Genomic DNA, 21,427 nt, shown 5'->3' on the forward strand with positions numbered 1-21,427 from the left:
TGAAGGACTATTAAGTTTATTCAAATGAATGACCTTGATCAATTTTCAAGGTCAAAGGGGTCAAATGTCTTAAAATCTCCAAACGACTTCTTCTCAATAACCAAAAGGCCCAGGGTACTGATATTGGGCCGGTAGCATGCTGGAATGAAGGACTACAAAGTTTGTTTAAATGAATGACATTGACCCTCTTTCATGGTCACTGGGGTCAGATGTCTTAAAATCTTCAAACAAATTGTTTTCAATAACCAAAAGGGCCAGGGTACTGATATTTGGCCTGTAACATGCTGGGATGAAGGGCTACCAAGTTTGTTCAAATGAATGACATTGACCCTCTTTCAAGGTCAAAGGGGTCAAATGTCTTAAAATCTCCAAACGACTTCTTCTCAATAACCAAAAGGCCCAGGGTACTGGTATTGGGCCTGTAGCATGCTCGGATGAAGGACTATCAAGTTTGTTCAAATGAATGACCTTGACAAACTTTCAAGGTCACTGGGGTCAGATGTCTTAGGGCAGGGGAGCTTATGTCATGGGGCGGCGTCCGTCGTCCGTCCGTCCGTCCTCGTCCGTCAACTTTTCCTTTAAACAACTTCTTCTGGAGAACGGACAGGCCAAGAGTCATGATATTCGGCTGACAGCTTCGTTGGTAGGAGCCCTACAAAGTTTGAGAATGAAAATGACCTTGACCTGTTTTCAAGGTCACAGGGGTCAAATATGTCAAAAACTTCCAACAACTTCTTCTGAAGAACTGAAAGGTAAAGAATCTTCATATTTGGCTGATGGCTTCCTGGGATAGAGCTCAACAAAGTTTGATAATGAAAATGACCTTGACCTTCTTTCAAGGTCACAGGGGTCAAATGTGTCAAACACTTCAAACGTCTTCTTCTGAAGTCCTGAAAGGTATAGAATCTGTATATTTGGCTGGTGGCTTCCTGGGATAGAGCCCAACAAAGTTTGAGAATGAAAATTAGTTTGACCTACTTTCAAGGTCCCAGGGTTAAATATGTCAAAAACTTCCNCCTCTTGGGCCTCTTGTTTCAAATGAATGACCTTGACCAATTTTCAAGGTCACAGGGGTCAAATGTCGTAAAAACTTCAAGCGACTTCATCTCAATAAGCAAAAGGGCCAGGGTACTGAAGTTCGGCCTGTTGCATGCTGGGATGAAGGACTATTAAGTTAATTCAAATAAATGACCTTGACCCACTTTAAAGGTCACAGGGGTCAAATGTGTCAAACACTTCAAACGACTTCTTCTGAAGAACTGAAACGTATAGAATCTTCATATTTGGCTGATGGCTTCCTTGGATGGAGCCCAACAAAGTTTGAGAATGAAAATGACCTTCTTTACAGATCACAGGAGTCAAATGTGTCAGACACTTCAAACGAAACTTCTTCTCAATAACCAAAAGGCCCAGGGTACTGGTATTGGGCCTGTAGCATGCTGGGATGAAGGGCTAACAAGTTTGTTCAAATGAATGACCTTCACCATTTTTCAAGGTCACTGGGGTCAGCTGTCTTAAAATCTTCAAACAACTTCTCCTCAATAACCAAAAGGCCCAGGGTACTGATATTGGGCCTGTAGCATGCTGGGATGAAGGACTATCAAGTTTATTCAAATGAATGACCTTGACCAACTTTCAAGGTCAAAGGGGGCAAATGTCGTAAAATCTTCAAGCGACTTCTTCTCAATAAGCAAAAGAGCCAGGGTACTGAAATAAGGCCTGTAGCATGCTGGGATGAAGGACTATTAAGTTTATTCAAATGAATGACCATGATCAACTTTCAAGGTCAAAGGGGGCAAATGTCTTAAAATCTCCAAACGACTTCTTTTCAATAACCAAAAGGCCCAGGGTACTGGTATTGGGCCTGTAGCATGCTGGGATGAAGGACTATCAAGTTTGTTCAAATGAATGACTTTGAGCAACTTTCAAGGTCACAGGGGTCAAATGTCGTAAAACTTCAAACGACTTCTTCTCAATAAGCAAAAGGGCCAGGGTACTGAAATTGGGGCTGTAGCATGCTGGGATGAAGGACTACCATGTTAGTTCAAATGAATGACCTTGATCTACTTTCAACCTAATGTCCTTGTTCGACAATCAAGGTCAAAGGTGTCATATGTTTAAATCTTTTAATAGGTTCTTATGAAATCTTTAGATTACAAGTGTTAGATTAATAACAGGTGAGCGATGCAGGCACATTGGGCCTGTTTTTTTTTTTGATTTTATAACATTACTGGACAATGTATGTTAATTAGTAATATGTTGACAAAACAATATTACATGAGGCCATCACACACACGCACATGTACCAATATCTACCAAAGTTATCGTTCCTTACACTATCGTCGAAACCATACACATGGGGGAAATTTATGCGGACGATCAAACTCCACGTAATAAGCGTAAAATACCCCAGCGCGTAATATTCCACGTTTACAGTACCAAAATGTTCTCATGTCTGCTTTTGCATACATCGTCTGACCAAAATAGGTCACTGTGACCTAACTTTCAATGTTTGACATATACTAATAGAGATAATCATGGGGTTCAGAAATATGCACATAATTCTGTTTTATCAAACTTAGGTCACTGTGACCTACTTTTGTAAAATTGACCAATACAATTATCCCCCAGTCAACGAATTGGCAGGGGAAAATATAAATGGGGTCCGTCTGTCGGTAATTCCGTCCATGCGTTCGTCTGGACACCTGGTTAAGAAGAATTGATCTCATCTATATCTTGCCTACTACAAGTGCAACGTTGATTGTACTTGCCTCAATTGTGTATATAGAGTTTCTCTACTGAATACATAATGCAGACGCTGATTTTGACCCTTTTTTACGCCTCGCCCCGCTCGCAGTGGAAAAGTCAAAGATGTATCAGCGTCTTCTTGTTAAAAATTGTCATTGGGTTCAGAAATAAGCTTAAATCTGGGGGTTTCACCTAATAAAGGTCACTGTGACTTGCTTTCGCAAAAGTAACCTACATTATTAAAATATTTTCATTGGGTTCAGAAATAAGCTTGAGAACTGTTGTTTCACCTTATCATATCACTTAGACCTCATTTGAAAAAATTGACCTACTTAAGTAAAACTTTCATCGGTTTAAGAAATGGACTTTAAACATGTAATACTGTTGTTTTACCTTATTAGGTCACAGACTTAATTGTAGTATTTTTATCACAAAGTCATACTAAAGTCATGAATGTCAAATATTTTTAAAGCAGTTTGACGGATACCTTCATTGTTGTCTAAAGTAAAATATGCCAGATTGATATTACTTTATCAATAAACTGTCTATGATGCCCAATGTCATATACTTAACAGAATAACTATCATGTGTCTCGATCAAACCTTTACTATACAACTGAAATAGAACATCATTCATATAGGGGATAATAGTTTTTTTCGAGTGACTATACTGGCGATTCTAATCGCCAGTATAGACATGAAAAACAATGTACTGTCCCCATTCTAACACACCTTAACAAATATACTACGCTGATATGTTTAAATATTGTATTACCTTACTACAAGTGTGTAGTAAAGTTCTATGTGACCTGTGCTGGTGACGTGTCATTCTGCATCGGACTGACCAATCAGAAAGAAGCTTTCAGTCATTTGGCCCCGGCCATACTGGATAGCGCTCGATCTCTATGTTGACGACCATTAAGACTACTTTTGTTAATGTTGACCAACTTTGGTAATTATGATTTTGTCTAAAATCTGTGTAATATTAATTGTTGACCTCTTATGACCATTTTTAGCTGACCTGGCCCGAAGGGCCATGTGAGCTTATGCCGTACTGTGGCGTCTGTCGTCTGTCGTCCTTCTCTCCATCCGTCTGTCAACTTTTTCTTTTGACCACTTCTTCTAAAAACTTGAGGACCTAGGGTCATGATATTCGGCAAGTAAGTACCTGGGATGGAGTGCTATAAAGTTTTCTCATTAAAAGGACCTTCACCTACTTTCAAGGTCAAAGGGGTCAAATATGTTAAAATTTCAAACAACAATATCCTGAGAACCATTTGTACTAGATGCATAATACTTGGGTATGGTATGTAGACTAGCTTTGTGATTCGTTTTCTTTATTACAGTAATGAGGTCAAAGTAAACTTTAAGTGCTAGTCGGTGGTTCAAAGGTCAACATGGGTTAAAAACTTTAACAATCTTCTTCTCCAGTTCCATAAAGCTTAGGGTCATGATATTTGGCTAGTAGGTACCTAAGATGTAGTGTTATAAAGTCTCCTAATTAACATGATCTTAACCTACTTTCAAGGTCACAGGGGTCAAATATGTTAAAAACTTCAAACAACAATATCCTAAGAACCATTTAGACTAGAGTCATGATACTTGGGTATGGTATGTGACCAGCAGTGCAAATCTTTTTTCTTTATTACAGTAATTAGGCCAAAGGTCAACTTTAAGTGCTAGTCAGGGGTTAAAGGTCAACATGGGTTAAAAGCTTTAGCAATCTTGTTCTCAAGTTCCATAAAGCCCAGGGTCATGATATTTGGCCAGTAGGTACCTTAAAGGTGAACAACCACCAAATGCTAAAACACGTCAAATTTAGTGTCAACATATTAATAAAACATATTATAATTAGTTGTCATTCTATTTTTTCAAAAAAAAATCCGTATTTGTGCATAATTTATTATTTGAAAATGGCCCGTTTAATCGTACACCTTGGGAAGCACAGAGTATGTACGCAGTTACTTCCCTTTGGCTGTGACGTCATTTGTGACGACCGGAAAGCGCGCCAGCTGTCAGTTCGGAGGCAGTCGTCCGGAAAACGTAAACAAACATGGTACAGTGTGCTGCGCTGAACCAGGGACGTACTGTCCCTGGCTGAACTGTAACAGTAATTCCAATAATGGAGAGAAAATCAGTATGTTCCTGTTCCCAAAGGACAAAAAGCTGCGGAAAACATGGACAATTAGGGTAAAGAGAAAGGGATTTTCTCCAACCTTACACACGAGACTCTGTCATAACCATTTTGAACCAGGCAGCTTCGTGAGAGATCCACGATTGATGTCGTCGATAGGCTTTGAACCTAGAAGTCTGAGATTAAATCCGGGAGCGATACCAACACTTTTTGATTATTCACCAAAGTTTTCAAGTAGTTTGGTTCACATGTCAACCCCTTTAACCTCCAAGTATGAGGACCTGTAGAGTGCGTCCGTGTATGTTCGTACAGGCATCTAAGTTCGTACATGTTGAATTAAAGGCTTATATAAATATGCTGTTGTTGTTTTCTGTGTTAAAGATGCGACGTACATGTACAGTGAGTTATCGAGCTACTCTGTGTACTATATTTAGACACCTTGTTGATATGGATACATCCTATAATTTGATTGGATGGAAGAAGTTGGTGTTGGAAAAACAAACTTGCATGTTCAGGAGAGGTTTTCAGCAGTCCGAAAATCTGACACACGTCGTAAGTACATTGCTATTATGAAAATACATGGAACAACTGAACAAGTAGAGCCGAGTGTTGGGATAACTATTTGTTTGATCTTGCTTTCTAACCATATATTTCCAAATGCCCACATTTTAATATTTAATAAAATTCACAGTTTTTAAGCGTACAAATTTACCATACTACACTTATATATGTATGACACAGTACCGGTAAGTTCGTACAGGCAATGCAGATCTATACTACAAATTGTACACAATGTCTAAACGCCTAATTTTGATAACTTTAGACAGTTACTGAGTGAAAAGCTGGCTCTTACAGAATGTCTGTATGATATTATAATTTAATCATAATATAATGACTTCTTTTAAGTTCTTAATGTTACCTAAAACTTATTAAATTTGGAAGATTTGAGAGGAGGGGGGGGGACCAGTCGCATTCTCTTACCCTGGACAGATTTATCCTTACTTTTACCGGTGTGAGATTTCCTTGTCTCACCCTAGGGTTGAGACAAGCTACACGTGCTCTTTGCATGTTCTCCACAATAAACCTGACGTCACTGATGTGACCCAGAGGAAGAACCACTTTTATGAGGTCACACACATACACAAGTTCGTCTGCTAATCTTGTCGTGTTTACATTTGACATTGATGGGATTGATTTTAAAATGTTTAAAATATGATGCGTGAACCGTCTGACGCATACATATAATATTAATACGCTATCCACGTGTTCCTGTTTACAAACAATATGCTTCGTCTTACACTTGGACAGGAACAACAGGGTAAGAGAAAAATAATCATTCACCCCCTTGGGGATGAGATAGGGGGATCTCAACCCTCGGGGGGAATATTTTTAAGTTACCAAACACTCGGAAAAGCCTGATGTTTGGCAAATTAAGAATCTTCCCCCCTCAGGTTGAGATCCCCCTATCTCACCCCCAAGGGGATGAAAGATTTTATTAATCCCAACTCGTAGGCGTTCCACAACAATTCCCATTTTAGAACTTTGCTATTTTAGTATTTCAACTTTTACTTTCTCTAACAATAGAACATGTATTATTATTATATAGTATATTTATATTAATCTATCAAATACTAAAATTAAATAACAGAGGTTTAATATATTTTTGGTTTCTAGAATATGGCGACCTCTCGGTTGTAAAACTGGAAGCTTGTCTACTATGCTATGCAGTCAAGATACGTTTGTAGTTTTAACACTTTCTGAAACATTACTGGTTATACATACATGTACTTTTAATCTGCTCCAACTCCCTAAAGTGACGCGCAACCTATAATAAGTGTCTTTAAATTTGTCACAGCTAGCTATATAGACACCTGTCGTGACTGAGAAAAAATACTAATACACTTAAAATTGAACTGTAATGAACTCGTCCATGGCGAAAATACATATATTTTTTAGTTTCTAACTGCTGTAACATCGGTGGTATTTGGTGGATTTGAGCATGCATGGTCTTAAACTGAAGGAGAAGAACCAGTCTTCAAATCAAGCTATAGCATTACATCGGTTCTCGAAAGTGTGTGCACAAATTCGGAAGTGGAACTTAATAAACATTTCAATTTTGTTTAGTCGGACAACTACACGTAAAAAAAAGTGTACACTATATGTAACAGGGTCAACACATTTCGACTAATGGGCACAGCCTCGGATAAGAAATATACTAGGAGACTAGTCTATATCCTTTCTTACACTTATTCGAGAAATTAACAACAACAATTTTCCTGGCTTACTTTCATTGTATACGTCTCCTGTCGTTGCCCCGTGGCTTCTATCAGGGCATAACAAATGAGCCAGATACCAAACGTGTATCGAGTATCCTGAAAAAAAAATCAACGATCAGGCCTACTCAGCGATCGATAGTTTACCTTTTTATTGTTAGTTACGAGTCAAGATCACTCTGATTTTATCAATTATCGTTAACTCTCAAAATATACATTTATAACGTCAATATAACGAGTTTATATCGTCTGATGTAACATAAATAACGATGCTTTAATGTGGTGTACGAACCTTCCGGAAAACGTGTACGAACTTACACGGTTCTGTACGAATTTACCCGCCTCCAACTTTTATTCAACATACATATAGTATAAACTGATGAATGAAGCCAGAGAGTAAAAATTAACCCGAACATTAGGGCTTTTAGGAGTCCTTTGGTTCTCACGGAAAGGTGCATAGAAGCGATGTGATTAGCGATCTTGTCCAAAGGTGTACGAATATACACGGACGCACTCTACGAAACACCGAACAGGAAAAGAGTAAGGAGCAATGTCGTGCGGAAAAGGCGGATACTTGAGGTAGGCATGCGTCAAATACTTTACATATCTAAATGCATTTTGTACCAAGGATTGAAAAATCGAGCTTAAACGAACTATTCTGGTGTAAGATCTGCATTGACGCAAGTCATGCTGCCGGTTTCCTGACCCTGTTCGTCGTCACTAACATCCAACTCAGACGATTCAGATTCACTTATAACCTCTAAATCGGTGCAGTCTGGCTCATACAGGTATGGCTGAATGTCCAGTGTTAAGGAAACTTCTGGAATATCCTCGTTGTCACTAAAATCCACGGAATCCATAGTCCTGGTACCAACTAGTTCAGTAGTTGTTGTGACAGACGGTCGTCGCAAATGACGTCACAGCTCTTCCGGTTTAACGAACGATAACTAATGCTAACTTGTATTTGAGATTTTCAATAACGGTTACAAAATTTGCTGATTTTCGCAACTTTTGTGTTTTCAAAATATTTTTCATTTTACGGAAGGGATATTTAATGAATAATGCCCCCAAAAAATGAAAAATATGTGAAAATGAAATTGGGTTTTTATCACCTTTAAATGGAAAGCTATAACATTTCTTCATTAAAATCACCTTAACCAACTTTTAAGGTCCAAGGGCTAAATATGGTAAAAACTTCAAATAACAATATCTTAAGAACAATTTAGACTAGAGTCATGATACTCGGGTATATTATGTAGACCAGCTGTGTGAATCTTTTTTTTTGTTACAATAATGAGGTCAATTGGCAACTTCAAGTGCTATCCAGAGTCAAGGTCAACGTGGGTTAAAAGCTTTAAAATTAAAATTTCAAACAAACAACAATATCCTGAGAACCATTTGGACTAGATTCATGATACTTGGGTATGGTATGGAGACTAGATGTGTGAATCGTTTTCTTTATTACAGTAATGAGGTCAAAAGTCAACTTTGAATGCTTATCGGATGTCTAAGGTCAACATGGGTTTATAGCTTTAACAATCTTCTTCTCAAGTTCCATGAGGCTCAGGATCATGTTATTTGGCATGTAGGTACCTAGAATAGAGTGCTATACAGTTTCCTAATTCAAACGGCCTAAACCTAGTTTTAGGGTCAAAGGGGTCAAATATGTTAAACACTTCAAACAACAACATTCTAAGAACCATTTGGACTAGAGTCATAATACTATATGTTGTGTAGACCAGATGTGTGAATCTTTTTCTTAATTACAGTAATGAGGTCAATGTAAACTTTAAGTGCTAGTCGATGGTCAAAGGTCAACATGGGTTAAAAGCTTTAACAATCTTCTTCTCCAGTTCCATGAGGCTCAGGATCATGTTATTTGGCATGTAGGTACCTAGAATAGAGTGCTATACAGTTTCCTAATTCAAACGGCCTAAACCTAGTTTTAAGGTCAAAGGGGTCAAATATGTTAAACACTTCAAACAACAACATTCTAAGAACCATTTGGACTAGAGTCATAATACTATATGTTGTGTAGACCAGATGTGTGAATCTTTTTCTTAATTACCGTAATGAGGTCAAAGTAAACTTTAAGTGCTAGTCGATGATCAAAGGTCAACATGGGTTAAAAGCTTAAACAATCTTCTTCTCCAGTTCCATAAGGCTCAGGGTCATGGTATTTGACTAGTAGGTACCTAGGATGGAGTGCTATAACGTCTCCTCAACCTTGACCTACTGTTAAGGTCACATGGGTCAAATATGTTAAAAACTTCAAACAACAATATCCTAAGAACCATTTGGACTAGAGTCATGATACTTGAGTATGTTATGTGACCAGCAGTGCAAATATTTTTCTTTATTACAGTTATGAGGTCAAAGGTCAACTTTAAGAGCTAGCCAGAGTCAAAGGTCAACGTGGGTTAAAAGCTTTAAAATTAAAATTTCAAATTTCAAACAACAATATCTTAAGAATCGTTTAAGAGATGTTAGAATGTCTTGTGTTCTAGTTACCAAATTATGTCAGTTCCATGTATCAAAAGAAACAGTTGAGCGATACAGGCCCTCTGGGTGTCTTGTTAATATAGGTCAAATCTGCTAAAACAACAGTTAAATGTTTATTTCTAAACTTTATTAATAATGTAGGTCAAATTTCCAAAAGAAGGTCATAGTGACCTAATTAGGTAATAAGACACCCATACTGTGTTAACTTTTGAACTCAATTATTTTTTAGAAATAAGTCGCATGACTTCATTTAGTATAAATTATGGGGATATTGGTACAGAACCCATTTTGTCGAATATAAATATCGGGTAACGTGAAACATGATTATAAGAGTTAAAGTATAAAACTCCATGATATAAAACCTGACACTTCACTATAATCAGATATCCATTAAAAGTCATCTACACTATGAGGTTATATTAGATTCAGATGATGGAATGTGATTAAGTGGCAATTATGTTAAGTTACATTGATATAAATACTAATCTAACTCAAAAACATATAAAATACATTTAACTAAAAGTCATGGTTCTCTTATGTAAATAAAGTAAAAATTAAAAGCTCAGAAAGGAGACAGGTGATGGGGGATCCCCTACCTACTAGGTCCTCTTGGCCACAGAAATTACAAAACTTTTTACAAAATAGAAAAAATTAAAGCAAAGCATGTAGTATAAAACAAAATGGACAGTGCATTTCCAGCAAATATACTCAGAGAACGGGTGATAAGGTAACCCCTACCTATACACCTAGCACATATACCCAGAAGACGGGTGATTGGGTAACCCCTACCTATACACCTAGCACATATACTCAAAGGACAGGGGATTGGGTAGCCACTACCTATACACCTAGCACATATACTCAGAGGACAGGTGATTAGGTAGCCCCTACCTATACATCTAGCACATATACTCAGAGGACCGGTGATTGGGTAACCCCTACCTATACACCTAGCACATATACCCAGAAGACGGGTGATTGGGTAACCCCTACCTATACCCCTAGCACATATACTCAGAAGACGGGTAATTGAGTAGCCTCTACCTGTACACCTAGCACATATACTCAGAGGACAGGTGCTTAGGTAACCCCTACCCATACACCTAGCACATATACTCAGAAGACGGGTGATTAGGTAACCCCTACCAACACATCTAGCGCATATACTCAGAGGACAGGTGATTGGGTAACCCCTACCTATACACCTAGCACATATACCCAGAAGACGGGTGATTTGGTAACCCCTACCTATACACCTAGCACATATACCCAGAAGACGGGTGATTGGGTAACCCCTACCCATACACCTAGCACATATACTCAGAAGACGGGTGATTAGGTAACCCCTACCAACACATCTAGCGCATATACTCAGAGGACAGGTGATTGGGTAACCCCTACCTATACAGCTAGCACATATACTCAGAGGACAGGTGATTAGGTAGCCCCTACCTATACATCTAGCACACATACTCAGAGGACTGGTGATTGGGTAACCCCTACCTATACACCTAGCACATATCCTCAGAAGACGGGTGATTGAGTAGCCTCTACCTGTACACCTAGCACATATACTCAGAAGACGGGTGATTAGGTAACCCCTACCAACACATCTAGCGCATATACTCAGAGGACAGGTGATTGGGTAACCCCTACCTATACATCTAGGACATATACTCAGAGGACAGGTGATTGGGTAGCCCCTACCTATACATCTAGCACATATACTCAGAAGACGGGTGATTAGGTAACCCCTACCAACACATCTAGCACATATACTCAGAGGACAGGTGATTGGGTAGCCCCTACCTATACATCTAGCACATATACTCAGAGGACTGGTGATTGGGTAACCCCTACCTATACACCTAGCACATATACTCAAAGGACAGGTGATTGGGTAGCCACTACCTATACACCTAGCACATATACTCAGAGGACAGGTGATTGGGTAACCCCTACTTACCAAGTCCTCTGATAAAGAGCAAAATTAAGATCAACTGTACAAACATAAAGCTGATAATACCAGAACATATACTAATTTAAACCAAAAAACATTTAAATCACATTTAAACATATTTAAAAACAGTGGACATGACTAAAAATTAATCAAACAGTTTGGTACAGAAAGAACAATCTGAAGATTGACCTTCAATATGACACTTTACCATCATTTTAATGTTGATGGGAAATTGGTTTAAAATCCTAATCAATGATGCTCTGCTGTAATCAGAATTAGTAAACCAATTGATGATCAAATAAATAATCAGTTTAAAATTTTGTGGCACTGAATTACCCAAATAAAGTGACAACACTATTGTAACATCAATAGATAGGATTTAGTCCTCCATCCCTGGAGGGGGTGGGGGTGATAGGTTTACAGTTTGTCCATTCAAAAGTTTTCTTTTTCACTTGGAGTATCAAGGTTCTGTATTCAAGTATTCAAGTACAGGCCACAATGACCTATTGTTTGACCTTTGACCTCAACCTTTAAAAAAATGTTTTTAACTTTTGGGCATGCATGTTTCTTCTGTATTACAATGTTAATCACTTGAAGTAACCAGATTTGGTATGGAAGAATGTCTTTGCTGGCAGAGTGTGCGGTACATTAAGAAGCATGACTCTGTGAACTATATCCAGAAGAGGTGTACAACTCGGTAAATGAAGAAATCATTACTGATTTTTGAGAGGGGCAGTATACAGTATTAGCCAGGTCTGTCCCATCTTGTTCCTATTGTCCTGACTATGCTCGCACTTCATTAGGACCTGCATCAAAGAAGTCAGAATCATGATGTCATTGTAACTGGTGACTGTTCACTGTTTCGTTTCTGGAGTTTATCTCCAAACACAAAGGAGTATTTTTTTTTCCAAATTTGACATCAGGTAATACACTGTGTATGAATATGTGAAAGAGGGTTGTTAATATACTATGGTGTTATTGTCTGGTTTATGGTGATGCCCTTGTTGGCCTGTCACTGTATTCTACTTTCTTAACAGAATTTTATCAAATATACAAAGTTAAGCTATGAGAAAACCTCAGATAGGTTTGTATTTCAGGGTTCCATGGTGAATACCAAGGTCACTGCTGCTATTTAAAGATCAGCACCAAGAGGGCATTCATGTCTTTAATACAGACGTTTTCTAGTTTTGAAATGAATATTTTTACATTTTTACATAGTTGTTTGTGTGATTTCTGTGTTTTAGTGGGTGAGACAGATGGAATGTACAAGGGAATGCGATACATGTATACACCATTTGACCAGGGAAAATTCTTCAAACTGCTGGATGCCACCTCTGTACTGAATATTGAGGTAAGGCAAATCCCTGAATGCTGATATTGATAAGTATGCGATTTTTGTATAAAACAGATCACTAAACAGATGTTGGTTAAAGTAGATCACTAAACAGTTGTTTAACACATTAGATCACTAAAATGATGTCTGTCACAGTAGATCACTAAATAGATGTTTGTCACCTTAAATCACTAAACAGATGTCTGTCACAGTAGATCACTAAACAGATGTCTGTTACAGTAGATCACTAAAGGGTATGTCACAATAGATAACAGAACAGATGGATGTCACCTTATATCACTAAACACATGTTTGTAACAGTAGATTCTTAAACAGATGTCTGTCACAGTAGAATACTAAACAAATGTTTGTCACCGTATATCACTAAACACATGTTTGTAACAGAAGATTCTTAAACAGATGTCTGTCGCAGTAGAATACTAAACAAATGTTTGTCACCTTATGTCACTAAACACATGTTTGTAACAGAAGATTCTTAAACAGATGTCTGTCAAAGTAGAATACTAAACAAATGTTTGTCACCTTATATCACTAAACAAGTGTCTGCCACAGTAGATCACTAAACAATTGTCGTTCACAGTAGATTACTAAACAGATGTTTGTCACTGTAGATCACTAAACAGATGTCTGTCATAGTAGATTACCAAACAGATGTCTGTCATAGTAGATTACCAAACAGATGTCTGTCATAGTAGATTACCAAACAGATGTCTGTCATAGTAGATTACTAAACAGATGTCTGTCACTGTAGATCACTAAACAGATGTTTGTGAGAGTATATCACTTAAGAATTTTTCGTTTGTCATGGCAAAAAAGGCAACATGATCTCTTTCATTGTTTGATTACATGAATTTATGCCATGGTACAGGTGATATGTCTATTGTTAACTTGTAATCAACTTTTCCCCAACATAATGCTATGCCAAATAGACCCCTCCAGGCCTCGACTCCGGTACGACGGTGAAACAACATGACCAAACCAAAAAATCTAAAGCCCCTGCGAATACTAAATGTAAAGTTCCAGTCAGTGAAAAATAAGCAGCATCTCTTCCTAAACCTACTCGAAAGTACCAAGCCTGATGTAATATTCGAAACAGAAACATGGCTTGATCCATCAATAAACGACTCAGATTTTATACCAGATAACTTTAAAGTGTTTCGGAAAGATCGAATGTCAAATGTGGATAAGAAAGGGGGTGGGGTACTCGTCGCAATAACATCTGACTTTGTCAGCGATGAAGTCACCAGTAAAGAGGACACAACTGAATTAGTATGGGCTAAAGTACAAATTTTTGGAATGAAAACACTATACCTAGCTTCCTTTTATAATCCCAAAACATCAGATGAGAATAGTCTAAAGGGTCTAGAAACATCACTCAGGAAGGTCATAAACAATGCCCAAATCTTACTAGGTGGGGACTTTAACTATCCAGGCTGGGACTGGAAAAAACAAAATCCTAAAACCCAAAACAAATCATTCCAAATTACACTTTGATTTTGGTAACTTATTGGACGATATGGGTCTTACACAGATCGTAGAACAATTAAGCTACAAGGAAAGATAACACCCTCGACCTGGTAATTACAAACATACCAAGCCAGGTTATTAGATCTGAGATCATGCCTGGTATATTAGACCACGACTGTGTCTTTGTTGAGCTTAATTGAAGTCTACAAAAGGCTAAAACTATTCCACGAAACATTCCTACAAACATGCAAAGTGGGATACAATCAGAAATGGTCTGTCTACCCTCCACACCAGCATTGTTGAATCTACAAATAGGGATGTAAATCATACATGGAAACTCTTCAAAGCCACCCTCTGTGATCTCATAAAGGACAACATACCTCATAAAACCATCAAACCCAAACCTAGTCTACCTTGGGTTACTCCTGTCATTAAAAAGCTTCTCAGAAAAAAAGATCGACTCTAAAAAAAGGTTAAAAAGTCTGGTGACCTGAACATGAGAACTAAATACACGGCTATAAGGCAAGACAGTCAAAAGAAACTCAGAAGGTCCTACTGGCAATATTTTGAAGGCATTCTTACCCCACAAGAAAATGACAGTAATTGTAGTGCCTCCAAAAGATTCTGGTCATGCATAAAGCATAAGAAGACCGACTATAACGGTATATCATCTCTACAATCACATGGTAAACTTGTTACTGACCCTGTAGGTAAGGCTGAGACCCTTAACACTCAATTCCAGTCTGTTTTTAGCCCAGGTGGTAAATTATCCTATGATGAATTCTTTAAAAGATGTAATATCCCATCTTCCACCCAGTACCCCGTCATGCCAGAATTTGATATCACTCCAAATGGCGTACAAAAATTACTGCAAAATAGAAATCCTTGTAAAGCAGCTGGACCTGACGAGTTAAAGCCCAAGATCTTGAAAGAACTCTCTTCTGAAATTGCCCCTGTCCTCTCTATCATCTTTAACGAATCTCTTCATTCTGGCACAGTTCCCTCTGATTGGAAGTTAGCGCATGTCTCTCCTGTCTATAAAAAGGGCTTTACATTAAATCCAGAAAATCACAGGCCAATCTCTCTCACATGTATTTGTAGCAAACTTCTAGAACACATAGTGGTCAGTAACATCATGAACCACGCTGACAAACATACCATCCTTTACCCACTCCAGCACGGTTTTCGAAGGTCAGTATTATGTGAGAGTCAGCTCATTGAATTGGTTGATGATGTCAGCTCCAACATTGACAAGGGAAAACAAACTGACGTCTTAATTGTGGATTTTTCCAAAGCCTTTGACAAGGTTAGTCATTCGCTTCTTTGTCATAAGCTTCATCATTATGGTGTAAATGAGAAGGTTAACACCTGGATAGAAAACTTCCTGGATAATAGGAAGCAGGCTGTCATCGTTGAAGGGGAAAAATCTAGCATTGTCGATGTCAAGTCAGGTGGCCCTCAAGGCTCGGTTATTGGTCCATCCCTCTTTCTATTCTATATAAATGACATTCCTGTTGGCCTCCATTCCACTGTACGTCTTTTTGCAGATGACACCATTGTCTATCTTACTATCAAATCACCATCTGATGCCCAGCTATTGCAACAAGATTTAGACAAATTAGCTCTATGGGAGATAGCATGGGAAATGTCCTTCCATCCTGACAAATGTAACGTCCTTTCCATCACCAACAACAAACAACCACAACATCACAAATACATGCTGCACGGAAAGGAATTATAACATGTAGACAAAGCAAAATATTTAGGTGTCGCTATACAGTCAAATCTGAAGTGGGAATGTCACATAAACAACATCTGTGGGAAAGCCAACTCCACCTTAGGCTTTCTCAGACGAAATCTAAAGATAAACTCCACATCATCTGTCAAGGAGCAGGCATATAAAACGCTTGTCAGACCAACCCTAGAATATGCCTGCTCAGTTTGGGACCCTTATACTAAAACAGACATAAGCAAAATAGAAATGGTGCAGCGTAGAGCAGCAAGATTAGTCACCAACAAATTTAGAAACACCTCCAGTGTTGGTGACATGCTTCAACACCTTAACTGGCAATCACTTGAAGACAGAAGGAGAGTCATACAACTGACAACACTACACAAAACTATACAAAGTCAACATAACTAAAGACCAACTCATAACTCCATCCCGCCACACAAGACACGCACACCGGAACTCATATCAAACACTCTCATGTACGACAACAATCCTTTTTCCCTCGTACCATAGTAGACTGGAATAACCTGCCTCCAATACTTTATAAATATTCCCTTTCACTATCTTTTATCTTTTCTTCTCTTAGCCTAGCAACCACTATCACATGCTATGATCTTCAAATAGATGAAGGTGGTCATTACTATGTAGATGTAATCATTAAGTATTGATTAATGATTATTAGCATGTTACAGGCTTGGTTAAAATGATATCATATTTAAACAAATACACTTACTCGGTACCTTACATTCAAGGTCACAAGAGCCAAACGTGTCATCTGAGACGAACCTTTTGGTCAACATTATTTCTATTTAATTGAAATTTAAATTCATCGCATCCAATTTAAATATTAATTAGTTAATTTGTGATATTAATTCAAATGTTTAAATTCAAATATTCTACTCCAAGATTAATAAGGTTAACGTTTACAATTCTATAAGAACATTTATTATTTTACATTTCAGGATGGAAAATATAAGCTACTGTCATCGTTAATTTGTAAACACATACAAGGCAGTCAGAAGACTTAAAGGAATCAACAACATCAGATCAGCTTAAAGTACATGCCCTTCCCGCCATCCATATACTTACAAAGCTGATTCATTGGAACATATTTTCTCCAGGCGGCTTTAGTACTCTCTACAGTTTGATTGCAGATACATAACACAATCCATATGCCTTTACTTTTAGTGTACATTGTATGTATATATTCAGGACGATTTTAACATTGAATTGTACACACCATGAGATCAGGTAAGCACTGGTTCTCAAGAAGGTGTACAAACTGTGATGTCAGGTGAACACTGGTTCTCATTTAAGTGTACAAGCTAAGATCAGGCAAACACTGGTTCTCAAGGAAGTACACAAACTGTGATGTCAGGTAAACACTGGCTCTCAAGGAAATATACAAACTCTGATGTAAGGTAAACACTGGCTGTCAAGGAGGTGTACAAACTGTTTTATCAGGTTAACACTGGTTTTCAAGGAAGTATACAAACTGTGATGTCAGGTAAACACTGGTTCTTAAGGAAGTATACAAACTGTGATGTCAGGTAAACACTGGCTCTCAAGGAAGTATACAAACTGTGAGAGCATGTAAACACTGGTTCTCAAGGAGATGTACACACTGAGATTAGATAAGCACTGGTTCTCAAGGAGATGTTCACACTGTGAGATCAGGTAAACACTAGTTCTCAAGGAGGTGTACACACTGTGAGGTCAGGTAAGCACTGGTTCTCAAGGAGATGTACACACTGTGAGATCAGGTAAAAACTAGTTCACATTTAAGTGTACAAGCTGTGAGATCAGGTTAGCACTGGTTCTCACGGAAGTGTACAAACTGTGATGTCAGGTAAACACTGGTTCTCAAGGAAGTATGAAAACTGTACATGTGATGTCAGGTAAACACAGGCTCTCAAGGAAGTATACAAACTGTGAGATCATATAAACACTGGTTCTCAAGGAGATGAGCGCACTTCGAGATCATGTAAACATTAGTTCTCAAGGAGGTGTTCAAACTGTGATGTCAGGTAAACACTGGTTCTCAATGAAGTGTACACACTGAGATCATGTAAACACTGGTTCCCAAGGAGGTGTACAAACTAAGATCAGGAGAACACTGGTTCTCAGGGAAGTATACAAACTGTAAGATCAGGTAAACACTGATTTTCAAGAAGGTGTACGAACTATGCTGTCAGGTAAACACAGATTCTCAAAGAAGTATACAAACTGTGATGTCAGGTAACTACTGGCTCTCAAGGAATTATACTAAATGTGATGTCAAGTAAACACTGGTTCTCAAGGAGGTGTACACACTGTGAGATCAGGTAAGCACTGGTCTCGAGCAAGGAGATGTACAAACTGTGAGATCAGGTAAACACTAGTTCTCAATGAGGTTTACAAACTTTTATATCAGATTGTAAACACTGTTCCTGAGCAAATGTATACTGAAGAGTCCTGACCATCAACAATTAAAGTCACATGTCTGGTAGTATGAGTATGATGTAATCAACATTGTCATTTATGTACTTAAAATTTGTGAATATTAAGACCCAAAATGATAAATGTATACCCGTTTAAGATTTGTGGGTTTTCTCTCAAGGTCAAGAGATGTGAACAGATTTGTTAATTTGGTAATGAAATTTGATATTGCAGTGTAATTATAGAAGTGTGTTTATCCATGCTCTGGCAATAAAATGTTAGTCACTTACTCTAACTGATTACATACGGAGGAATCTGACTTTTAATAACAGAACAGTGCCATCTATCAGAAGCCGATACCATGTTAAATCCAGTGTTTTTAAATCACCTGCCCAAAGGGCAAGTGAGCTTATGCCATGGTCCGGCGTCCGTCTGTCCGGCGTCAACTTTTTACTTAAACAACTTCTTTTCAGTAACCAAAAGGCCTAGGATGATGATATTTGGCCAGTAGCATCCTGGATCAAGGGCTACCAAAGTTTGTTCAAATGAATGACCTTTATCCATTTTCAAGGTCACAGGGGTCAAATATGTTCAAATCTTTGAATGACTTCTTTTGAAGAACCAAGAGGCCTAGGGTGATGATATTTGGCCAGTAACATGCTGTGATGAAGGGCTACCAGGTTTGTTCAAACAAATGACCTTCTCCCATTTCAAAGGTCACAAGGGGTCAAATATGTTAAAAACCTTTAAAACAAATTCTTCTCAATAACCAAACAGCCTTGGATGATGATATTTGGCCAGTAGCATCCTTAAATCAAGGGCTACCAAGTTTGTTCAAATGAATGACCTTCATCCATTTTCAAGGTCACATGGGTCGAATATGTAAAAATCTTTGAAAGACTTCTTCTGAAGAACCAAAAGGCCTAGGGTGATGATATTTGGCCAGTGGCATACTCCAGTGACATGCTGGGATGAAGAGCTACCAAGTTTGTTAAAACAAAAGACGTTCACCCATTGTCAAGGTCACATGGGTCAAATATGTTAAAATCTTTGAACAACTTCTTCTGAATAACCATAAGGCCTAGGGTGATAATATTTGGCCAGTAACATGCTGAAATGAAGGGCTACCGAGGTTTTTCAAACAAATGACCTTCACCCATTTTCAATGGCACAGGGGTCAAATATGTTTAAAACCTTTAAACAACTTCTTCTGAATACCCAAGAGGGATAGAATAATGTTATTTGGCCAGTTACACGCTGGGATGAACGGCTACCAAGTTTGTTCTAACGGATGACATTCATCTATTTTCCAGGTCACATGGTTCAAACATGTAAAAAAAACTTTTAAACAACTTCTTCTCAATAACCAAAAGGCCTTGGATGATGATATTTGGCCAGTAACATGCTTGGATGAAGGGCTACCAAGTTTTGTTCAAATGAATGACCTTCATCTAATTTCAAGGTCACAGGGGTCAAATATGTTAAATACCTTTCAACAACTTCTTCTCAGTAACTAAAAGGCTAAGGGTGATATTTGGCCAGTATCATGCTTGGATGAAGGGCTACCAAGTTTGTTCAAACAAATGACCTTTGCCCATTTTCAAGGTTGCAGGGGTCAAATATGTTTAAAACCTTTAAACAACTGATTCTGAACAACCAAGAGGCCTAGGGTTATGATGTTTTTGCCAGTTAGATGCTGGGATGAAGGGCTACCAAATATGTTCGAATGAATGAACTTCGCTCATATCCAAGGTCACATGGGTCAAATATGCTGAAATCTTTGATAACTTCTGAATAACAAAGAGGCCTAGGGTGATGATATTTGACCTTAAGCATGCTGGGATGAAGGGCTACCAAGTTTGTTCAAACAAATGACCTTCACCCATTTTCAAGGTCACAGGGGTCAAATATGTTTTAAACCTTTAAAACTACTTATCAAAAACCAAGAGCCTGAGGGTAATAATATTTGGCCTGTAGCATGCTGGGATAAAGCGCTACCAAGTTTGTTAAAACAAATGACCTCGACATATATTAAAGGTCACAGGGGTCAAATATGTTTAAAACCTTTAAACGACCTCTTCTCAATAAGCAAAAGGCTAAGGATGATGATATTTGGCTATTAACATGCTGGGATTAAGGACTACCAGTTTTTTCAAATGAATGACCTTTGCCCATATTCAAGGTCACAGTGGTCAATATATGTTTAAATCTTTAAATGACTTGTTTTGTATAACCAAAAGGTCCAGGGTAATGATATTTTTGCCAGAAGCATGCTTGGTTGGACGACTATAAACTCTGTTCAACCTTATGTCCTTGTACGCCATTCAAGGTCACAGGCGTCATATGTTTAAATCTTTTAATAGGTTCCTGTGAGTCAAACATTGATATTCTGCCTGTAGCTGTATTTTAGTCCACTTTAAAGATTATGTGTGAGATTAATACCAGGTGAGCGATTCAGGCCCATTGGGCCTCTTGTTTTGTCTTAACCTATCAAATAGTTGGTGCCAGCAAAACTGTGGAGAATGGACTCTAGCTTTGTTTACAATATTTCAAATAATTTTCTTTAGGTTGGAAAATAAACATTGTCTACAGATTTAAATAGCACAACCAGTGAAGTGTTTATGTGTGACATTTCAATGATTTGTACATAATGCACTCTGTCACTTTCATTATGCAACAACCAGTGTTCATCATTTGTGTTTGATGAGGGTGACAGAGTACATTATGTACTAGTCATTGAATTGTGAAACATAAAATTATTGTTTTGCCGGTTGTGCTGTATGACCTTATATACAATGATGCCTTCCCTTCTTGACAATGGACTTGATGTAATATGGCCG

The 21,427-nt window shown here is 38.0% G+C and overlaps 1 protein-coding gene across 1 annotated transcript in view; it reads left to right on the forward strand.

Annotated features, from left to right (window-relative positions):
- The window catches only part of LOC110449751 (coiled-coil domain-containing protein 186-like), a gene marked incomplete at its 5' end in the record, with an annotated part of 70,896 nt that extends 51,981 nt beyond the window's left edge, over positions 1-18,915 (forward strand). The window contains 2 exons of the mRNA XM_021496808.1: positions 12,861-12,967; positions 17,132-18,915. Coding sequence (XP_021352483.1) covers positions 12,861-12,967; positions 17,132-17,197 — 173 coding nt within the window. The remainder of the gene's footprint in view (positions 1-12,860; positions 12,968-17,131) is intronic.
- Positions 18,916-21,427: the final 2,512 nt, after the last annotated feature.

This window comes from Mizuhopecten yessoensis, unplaced genomic scaffold (assembly GCF_002113885.1).
Source record: "Mizuhopecten yessoensis strain PY_sf001 unplaced genomic scaffold, ASM211388v2 scaffold4813, whole genome shotgun sequence".
Lineage (NCBI taxonomy): Eukaryota > Metazoa > Mollusca > Bivalvia > Pectinida > Pectinidae > Mizuhopecten > Mizuhopecten yessoensis.